The 9,625-nt window shown below is 41.2% G+C and overlaps 1 protein-coding gene across 1 annotated transcript; it reads right to left on the bottom strand.

Annotated features, from left to right (window-relative positions):
* Positions 1-764: 764 nt before the first annotated feature.
* On the bottom strand, positions 765-4,223 carry LOC147886545 (pentatricopeptide repeat-containing protein At3g53360, mitochondrial-like). The gene is made up of 2 exons (XM_087395979.1): positions 3,996-4,223; positions 765-3,911 (listed from the first exon to the last, which is right to left on the bottom strand). The coding sequence occupies exon 2, from the start codon at positions 3,405-3,407 to the stop codon at positions 1,470-1,472; it is 1,938 nt and encodes a 645-aa protein (XP_087252105.1). The 5' UTR covers positions 3,408-3,911; positions 3,996-4,223; the 3' UTR covers positions 765-1,469.
* Between the last annotated feature and the right edge of the window lie 5,402 nt (positions 4,224-9,625).

Here is a 9,625-nt window from a genome sequence, read left to right as displayed (position 1 = left end):
CATGAGCCACCAAGCTCCACAATCATCTCCTCAATTAGCTCCTAGAATCTCCCAATCAACCTATGTGGCATCTACCACCACCTAACAGTGCTTATGGGCACCTGACTGTGCCTCTAGCACACACATAGAACCCAAGGTGTGCCTAGGGCATACACCTTGAGATATCCCATCAGCACTATCTATTTGGAGTTGATTTCCTGATTCAAACGGATCATCAAAGTGTTTGGTATTTTCTCACACAAGTGTGGGAAAGACATTTGCGCAGGACTAACTTTCTAGCTACTTTCAATTTTCAAATTCAATATGCTCTAGGTAAAGAAAATGTGATTGCCGATGCATTATCGCAAAGGCCACAAATTAATGTTATCTCAACAACTCACCATGATAAGCTTATAGTGATGAAGGAAAAATACAAAGATGATCTCGCATTTTCCACTATATGGGCTGAATTAAATCAAGGTGGAGGCCATAAATCAAGGATTATCACCAACTCGTGGACAGCTTGAGAGGTATTTTTCATGGTTGCAACTGAGAAAAAATGTCTTTCAGCATGTTACTTCCTGTTTAATTTATCAAAAGGGTAAGTACGATAGACAAAAGCCCCAAGGACTACTTCAGCCATTACCAGTACCTGAAGCAGATGGGAGCATATTGCCAGGGATTTCATTAGAAGTTTCCCCAAATATATTTGATAATTTGAGCACTAAGTTGGAATTTTCATCATCTTATCATCCAAAAATAGATAGACAAAGTGTGGTGTTGGAATCATTGAGATATTACATCCATGATCATCCTCAGTTATAGGAAAAGTATCTACCCATGGTAGAATTTGATTAGAATAATACGATCCATTCTTCTATAGGCAAAGCTCCTGCTGAGATAGTTCATGGGAAACCCTTAAGATTACCTGTGTTGTGCTGTGTGCACAAAAGACAGTCTTTGCAGTAGATCAATTCATTGAAGACAAAAAATCAGCCTATGATTATATGCATACACATATACTTCAATCTCAAGAACGGCGGAGGAACTCCGCAAATTGGCGACGGAGGGCCATTGAGTTCAAGAAAGATGATTGGGTTCTTCTTAGACTCAATAAAGCACGGCGTAAGTCTAAAGTGGTCTCTCCAAGAACCTGTACCCTGCAACACGTCATCCTGCCCCGTCCTGCTCATTTGGGGGCTCACAGGTGGGGAGGTGACTGCTGATTCCAAGAATAAGTCCAGGGTCGAATGACAGTCATAACACACCAGGAGATTTCTGATAATGTGTATGGGTGTTCCCTTAGGTGTAATGATTAGGGTACACATGATAGCCAGCTTGTAACTATGGTCACATAATCCATCTTCTGTGCATCAAGGAATAGGTCCTGTGATACCCAATGCAAACCCCATCAAAATGAAAACACAATTCTACAACTCTGTTGAGGCTTCTTCCATGCTTGTTCTTTCAACCTCATTGCCTTGACCTTTTTACTCCTCCTGCATGTGGAAATCCGCATAGATGTTAGACATCAAGACATAAGCTGCAGCTTCCTTTCCATCCAATTGCACTGCGTGTTCAAAAGCTTGTCTTCCAAGCTCTACGTTACCCCACTTCCAACACGTAGCCATCACAGTATGCCACACCACAAGATCGGGATGGAAAGGCATCTTCTTCACAATTGCTACCACCTCATCTACTTGGCCTGCACGACCAAGGAGATCAACCATACAAGTGTGGTGCTCAATGGTTGGAGTGATGCCATAGTGTTTGCTCATGGCCTCAAAATACTTCTGGCCCGTATCCATTAGACCTGTGTGACTGCACACAGTAAGAACACTAAGGAATGTGACCACACCTGGCTTTGTGCCTTCATCTCTCATTCTCTCAAGCATGTGGAAAACAATCTCACTTTCTCCTAATTGAGCATAACCTGCGATTAGTGCATTCCATGAGACCTCAGTTCGAATTGGAAGCTTGTCAAACGCTTCCTGCGATTTTGCAAGCGAACCACATTTGGCATACATATCAACCAAAGAGCTGCCGACAAACAGATCTGTATCCAACCCCCTTCTGACCATGTCGATGTGTATTTCTTGGCCCTTTTCTACAGCTCCTATGCTGCCACAAACTTTTAAGCTGATAACAAGAGTGAAAACATTGGGAGAGATGCCCTCCAGCTGCATCTGTTTGAAGCAGTCCAGTACTCTCTGCCCAAGATCATGTTCAGCATATCCTGCAATTAGTGCATTCCACGAGACCACATCTCGAACAGGCACCTTTTCAAAGGCTTCCCGTCCTTCTGCAAGTGACCCACCTCTGACATATGTATCAACCAAGGTATTGCCAACAAAAAGGTCTCTTTCCAACCCCTTTCTGGAAATCTCAGCATGTATTTCTCGTCCTTTGCCTATGTCTCCTATCTTGCAACAAGCTTTCAAACTGCAAACAAATGTGGTTGCATCTGGAGAGACACCCTCCGATTGCATCTGTTCAAAACACTTCAACGCTTCCTCAACAAGCCCATGCTCGATGTATCCCGTAATTAATATGTTCCATGAGACTACATCTGTAACTGGCAGTTTGTCAAACAGTTCCCGTGCTTTTTCAAGCAAGCCACACTTTGCATACATATCTACCAAGGCGCTGCCCACAAAAAGATCTCTTTCCAATCCTTTTTTTGCGACCTCATTGTGTATTTCTCGACCCTTGTCTATAGCTCCTATGGATCCACAAGCTTTCAAGCTGCAAACAAAGGTGAGAGCATTTGGAGAAACTCCCTCAAGTTGCATCTGTTCAAAGCAGTTTAGTGCTTTGTCACCATGACCATGGTCAGCATATCCCGCCAGTAGTGCAGTCCATGAGACTACATCTCGCACCAGAAGCTTGTCAAACATTTCCTCTGCATTCGCAATTGAGCCACACTTGGCATACATATCGACCAAAGTGCTGCCAAGAAGAAAATCTCTTTCCAACCCCTTTCTGGCAATTTCAGCATGTATTCCTTGGCCTGTTTCTGCATCTTTTAGCCGAGCACAAGCATTCAATAGGGCTAGAAAGGTACACCTGCTAGGATGCACACAATCCTCCTTCATTTTCTGATACAAGTTGAGGGCAAGCTGTGATTCCCCACATTGAATATAACCCGTGATGAGAGAAGTCCAAGAGTACACATTCCGATCAACCAACCTGTTAAAAACCCGAAGAGCATCGCACATGCTTCCAACTTGCACCAACATTGGAACGAGGTAATTCCCAAGAAATGTATGTTCTTCAAGCCCACTTTTGCACATGTAAGCATGCAAGCGCTTGCTATACGCTAGATTTTTCATTTTCCTGCACGTATGCAATATGCATGTAAAGCTCTCAACGGATGGCAGCTGGGGCATCCGATCCAAAGAAGCGAGTGCCTCCTCTAAGCTTAGCATCTCTCAACAACCGCTCGCTTGCGGCTCTTGCCGTAGAGGCACACATGTACTACACTACTCCACTAGGCCAAGGTTTTGAGAGTTTGACCCGGCCTGACCACTGGATGCTTTGGTCATGTGCATTCTCTTCCTTGAGATCTTTTGTTTCTCGCACACATCTATAAAACGACCTGGATTGTAGCAGCAGTATAGCCATAGCGACCGCTAATTTAATGAAATCTGCAAATCTTGAGGTTGTCTATAAACATTCAGAACAGATCAGTCAGAGTAGCCGGAATCTGTACAAATCATTTAGTTCAGGCTGGTCAAATATTCCTCACTGAAGTATTCCCTCATTATGCGCTAGGTGCTTGAGCTCAATGAAAACGGATCGCCCAGAAGTGTGTCGTTGCTTGTCCTACAGAACCTGAAATAATTCGAGCAGAGCGGGCCGAAGAAACCGCTCCACTGATTCACTGAAGCCTTGGAGGAAGCCATCCGGCTTGATACATGAGCTACCAACGCCTGCTGCGGCAGGCAGTGATAATGTGGGCTACAATAAAAAACGTGTACCACAGACCCAATAGAGCTCAAGCTGTAAGGGAGGACCTTATTCATGAGATGACAAACATAGACATTGGGAGGGAGTTCTCTCCCTCCCTGCATTGAACTTTGGGTGGTGATCGTATCTTTTTTGGAAAAGGTCTATCTATGGGGATTGTGCAAGGGCCTTACATGAATGCTACCATGGCAGGTAAGAGCTTATTCCCGCGCACAGCCCCCATACCAGATAGTGGCGGGCAATGGCAATTGTGAGCGGAGAGCAACGAGTTGTTCCCCCCCCTTGCCTACCCGTTGAAGAACTCATTTGTCAGGAGAGATGGGGACCCAAAACAAAAGTGCGACTGGTTGTGAGTGGTGGGAGTGTGATGGGCAGCGCTAGATGAACGAATCAACATAGCGAATTGTGAGAGAGCAACGTAATGCCCAAGCATCAAGAGAGATTTCCCTGTCTCCAATGGGGCATGAAAATGCCACATTTTGGCTCCGAGATTTCAAGGGCGTTGCGTGGGAACCATGGTGGCGGAGAGAAAACGTAGCACTTATACTGTGCAAGCATTTCATGGGAACGTCCTCTAATGTGAGGGGATTTAAAGGTTGTCCTAATCTAAGCGTGAAGTTGTCCTTAAATGAATGCTATCATGGAAGAATAATGAAGTTGTCCTTAAATGGACGCTATCATGGAAGAATAACGTGAAAGTGGATTTAAAGGTTCTCCCAATCTACATCACCTTTGGCACGGCTTTTGGAGTCCTCCCCGCCTTCTTGCTTGATGACGCTCTCTCAAGAAACCCTCCTGAACCCAATGCTTGCCAAGTGGCCTCATGCCTTGGTGCCATGTGTCCCATAAGAGACCTTACCATTCCAGCCCTCTCATTGAGCCCATTTGCACCTCTTCAATAATGTGTAGGCCTAGGCATAATCCTAGACCCAAACCCTCTAGGCCTCATAGTATCAAAGCATCATCGAGCCCTCTGGTTTCCCACATGGCCATAATCACACCACACGATTTCGGGATTATGGTTGACGTAACATTCCCTTCCCCTTAAGAATGGTTCCTCAAAAACAAAATTGGGAAGCCTCCTCTGGAGATTTCTTACCCTTTCCCACGTTGAACTCTCTTCAAGTCTATCTTTCCAATTAATCAGACATTCTTGCCATATTGTACGTTGTGTTCTTTTTTCTTGTCTATCTAAAACTCTTTCTGGTTCATGTGGTAAAGATGAAGGTTCAATGAGTTCAAATAGGACTTCATTTCCAATGAGATTATCATCATCTCCTAACTTTCCTTTTAGCTTGCTAACATGAAAAGCTGGATGTACTCTACATCCCTCAGGTAAGGCTAATTTGTAAGCAAGTTCTCCAATTCTCTGAAGTATTATGAATGGTCCACAATACCTAGGAGACAACTTCGAACATTTGCCTGTCCTTAGAGATTCTAAAGATTCAGGTACCTTGAGGTAGACTTTCTCATTTACTTCAAACTCCGACCTTCTACGGTGGGGGTTTGCATAACTTCGTGCTCTATCCTGAGCTCTTCTTATGCTATCTTTAGCTAACTTAAGCATTTGATTCATATCTTCAAGAAAGTATTTGGCCACTTGAGCCTTCTCTTTTTTGAGTCCCACTGCCATTAGGGCTCTTGGTTGAAATTCATACATCATCCTGAATGGACTAAAACATGTAGTTGAATGTTTGGCACTATTATATGCAAATTCTAATATGGGCAAATGTTGTTCCCAATTAGTTTTCTGTCTACTTACAAATGCTCGAAGCATATCCTCAATGATCTGATTAACCCTTTCAATTTAACCATCACTATGTGGTGGATGATCCGCAGTGCTCATATTCAACGAAGTTTCCAATCTCATATAAACACAGCCCTCCAAAAATGGCTGTTAAATTTTCTATCCTGATCACTAACAATACCGACTGCTACTGGTAGCCCATACAATCTATAAATATGCTCCACAAATAGGCTAGCTAATTTTGGAGTTTTAACATCTTCATTGATAGGAATAAAATGAGCCATCTTGGTCAACCGATCAACAATTACCCACACAGAGTTGTGCCTCCTCTATGTCCTAGGTAATCCCACAATAAAATCCATGGAGATGCTTTCCCATTTGTCAGATGGAATCTCCAATGGGTATAGGAGACCTCCTACCTTAAGGTGTTCATCCTTATTGACCTGGCATTTCTTGCACTTCAATACATAATCTTGGACATCCTTTCCTATTATAGACCAAAAGAATTGCCTTTTCAGAAGCGCATATGTCTTATGAATTCCCGGGTGTCCAGCACTCGAACTATCATGACATTCAAAAAGAATTTGGTGCCTAGTGTCATTATTATTCGAGACACATACTCTACCCTTGTAGAGCGGGTAGCCATCCTCAATAGTATATTTTTTCCACTTGAATCCTTTATCACCAACCTGAGGTGTGTCGCCATTTCCATGCGACCCCTCAATGAAAGCCTCTCGATTAGTTGGATCCTTATTTCTAATTGCTTTCCATATTTCAGAGAAGTAAGGATCAAACTCACATTTCCCTTTTACGGACTATAGGAAATCATTCCGTGAATATAATTGGCATTTGGCTAAGAGAGTCTGCTACCACATTGAACTTCCCTTTCCGATATGTCAATTGTATATCAAACTCTTGCATTATTTCAACCCATCTATCTTTTCTACCTTTAAGCTCTGGCTTATTGCAAATCCACTTAATGCTCTCTTGATCAAAGATGATCTCAAATTTGCCATACAAATAGTGCCTCCACTTCTTCAAAGCATAGACTATAGCATAAAGTTCCTTCTCATATGCCGAGTAATTCCCTTGGGCACAGTCTAACTTCTTGCTTTCAAATGCCACTGGTCGACCCTTTTGTAAAAGTACCATGCCAATAGCAAAATTAGTGGCATCTGTCTCAACACGAATGGTTCATTGGGATCCACTACCTTTAAGATAGGAGCTACTGCTATGGCTACTTTTAATTTTTTAAAACTTCTCTTTTGAGTTTCATCCCATATGAAGATGCTTCCCTTCCGCTTAAGCTAGTCCATCGGAACAGCAATCTTAGCGTAATCTTGGATGAATCTCCTATAGAATCCAGACAAACCTAAGAATATATGTAATTCTTCTAGGTTTGTAGGATGTGGCCATTCCAATATGGCCCTTACCTTTTCAAGGTTTATATGGACCCCTTTTTGGGATATTATATGTCCCAAGTATTTCACTTCTTTTGCAAAGAATTCACATTGGATTCTTTAGCAAAGACTAGTTGGAACACTTTTTGCAAATGTTCCATATGATTTTTTCTGGTTTTACTATATATAAGGATATCATCTAAAAATACTACAGCAAATTTTCCTAAATATGGCCTTAAGACACTATTCATAAGTCTCATGAATTTTTTTGAAGCATTTCTTAATCCAAATGGCATTACTTTAAATTGATAATGCCCATAACTAGTACGAAATGATAATGCCCATACCTAGTACAAAATGATGTCTTAGGTACATCCTCTTCCCTAATTCATACTTTAAATTGATAATGCCCATACCTTGTACAAAATGATTGTCTTAGGTACATCCTCTTCCCTAATTTGTACTTGATGATATCCTGACCTTAAATCAATTTCAATAAAATATTTTTCCCCTTGCAATTGATCAAAGAGCTCATCAATGTGAGGCATAGAATACTTATTTTTTATGGTGATTTTATTTAAAGCTCGGTAATCTATGCATAAGTGCATAGTACCATCCTTTTTCTTTACTAGTAAAATTGGTGCAGACCAAGGTGAGCTATTTGATTGAATTCGTCCCTTTCTAAGGTATTTAGTTAATTGTCTCTCGACCTCAAGTTCCTCCGTTTGACTAAAGCCTATATGGGGGTTTACAAATAGGGGTAGATCCAAGAATCAAATCTATATTATGATCTACTTCTTTCTCAGGGGATAAACCATGAAGCAAATCAGACGGAAAAACATCTTTAAATTCAAACATTAAATCATTGAAAGAAGATTTATACTTTTTAACATTATCAAAAACAATATTACTTCTTGCCAATGCAGAAGACATAAAATCACCAATAAAAGTAAGTTTGTACATATATACCTCGCATTCTTCTTGGTGTAGTAGTTGTTCCAATTCCATCGGACAAATAAGAGGAGAGTTGGGTACATCATGTTCTCCTTAACTCTAGAAGACTCTACCCTCTTTTTCAAACATAATGGAGTTATTAAGATAACTCCACTATAAGATAGGCCCAAGACTATACAACCATTCTTGACCAAACACTACATCTGTTCGATCGAGATGCATAATTTGGAAATCCAAGGCATCCTGATAGCCTTGAATATCCACCTCTACACCATGTATCATGGTGTCTCAATCCTTTTTATCAGTGCCCTTTGCCAAAGAGACCACATATTTCTAGGCACTTGGACTCTCAGGCAACTTTTATTTCTTAACTAATGAGTAGTTCGAGAAATTATGTGTTGCACTATCATCGACCATCACTCCTACGCTTTGCCCCTTTATTTTTCCATGTATCCTCATTAAGTCATGAGGACCAAAGGTGGGCTACCACATTGTCGATGATAGACAGCACATGTGGGTGCTATCCTCATGATAGGCCTCTATCTCAGTGTATGTTTCAATACCATTAAGCGGCAACACATGCACCGCAAGTACTTGTTTTTGTGGAGGTCTATTTGGGGCTTTAGCTCCCGCTTGTTTATTTTTAGGGCAGTTCCAAGTAGCATGTCTTTTCTCGAACATTTGAAGCAAAGATTTTCCTATCTGGCCCTTTCATAATCCTCTTTTTTCAAGAGAGGATAATTTTGTGTTTGAGGTTTCTTAGGTGGTGCTTGAGGAACCTCCTTCTTAAAGTGCCCCTTCCTTCTCAAATTGGAAAATTTGTTGAGCTTAGGAACAAAATATGTTTGTTCTAAAGTTCCAACTTTGGATTTCCCTATTGTATCGTTTTATATTTGGGAATACTTAATTGCTTCCTCAAAGGTTTTGGGAGAATTTCTTTTCACCTCAACCTTATAAGTGTCTTTAAGACCTCTCACAAAACCCCTTATCTTTTGGAATTTATCAATTCCTTTCAGCTTAAGGACTGCTCCCTATAATTCATTATATACTAGACTAGAGTATTTTTACCCATAGTGCAATTGTCTCAAACTCCCATGCTCTTTCTAATTCATTTTTTGGTAAAAAAGATGTTAAGAAGGCTTGTTCAAACTTAGCCCAATACCTAGGAATTCTATCATTTTCTCTGAGGCTCATCCACCATTTATAGGCCTTGTTTCCAACGGAAAGACTTGCTTCCATGACTTGATTTTCAAGAGGGGTATTCTTGAGTCGATAGAAGTCTTGCCATTTTTGCAAGAACATGTTAATCGCATCTTTATTGCACTCCTTTTCTTCCCCATTGAAAATTGGCAGTTTTAAGTCCTTAAGAATGTTAGAGGTTTCTCTTGGTTTCTCTAAGTTGAGAGGTGGACCTCTCAACTTGATTAGGAGGAGTCGGTGATTTTTCCATAGGATTTACCGATTGAGAATCGGCTAACTTGGTTATGGCTTCAGCTAGGATTTTCAAAGTATCATTAATAGTTCCTTTTTTTTTTGTTCGAGCTTCAAGTTTAGTGAATTCCATATACGAAATTCC

This window comes from Dipteris shenzhenensis, chromosome 24 (genome assembly GCF_047967505.1).
Source record: "Dipteris shenzhenensis isolate YYH24624 ecotype China chromosome 24, Dip_SZ_1.0, whole genome shotgun sequence".
NCBI lineage: Eukaryota > Viridiplantae > Streptophyta > Polypodiopsida > Gleicheniales > Dipteridaceae > Dipteris > Dipteris shenzhenensis.
This window is presented reverse-complemented; position numbering and strand designations above follow the sequence as displayed.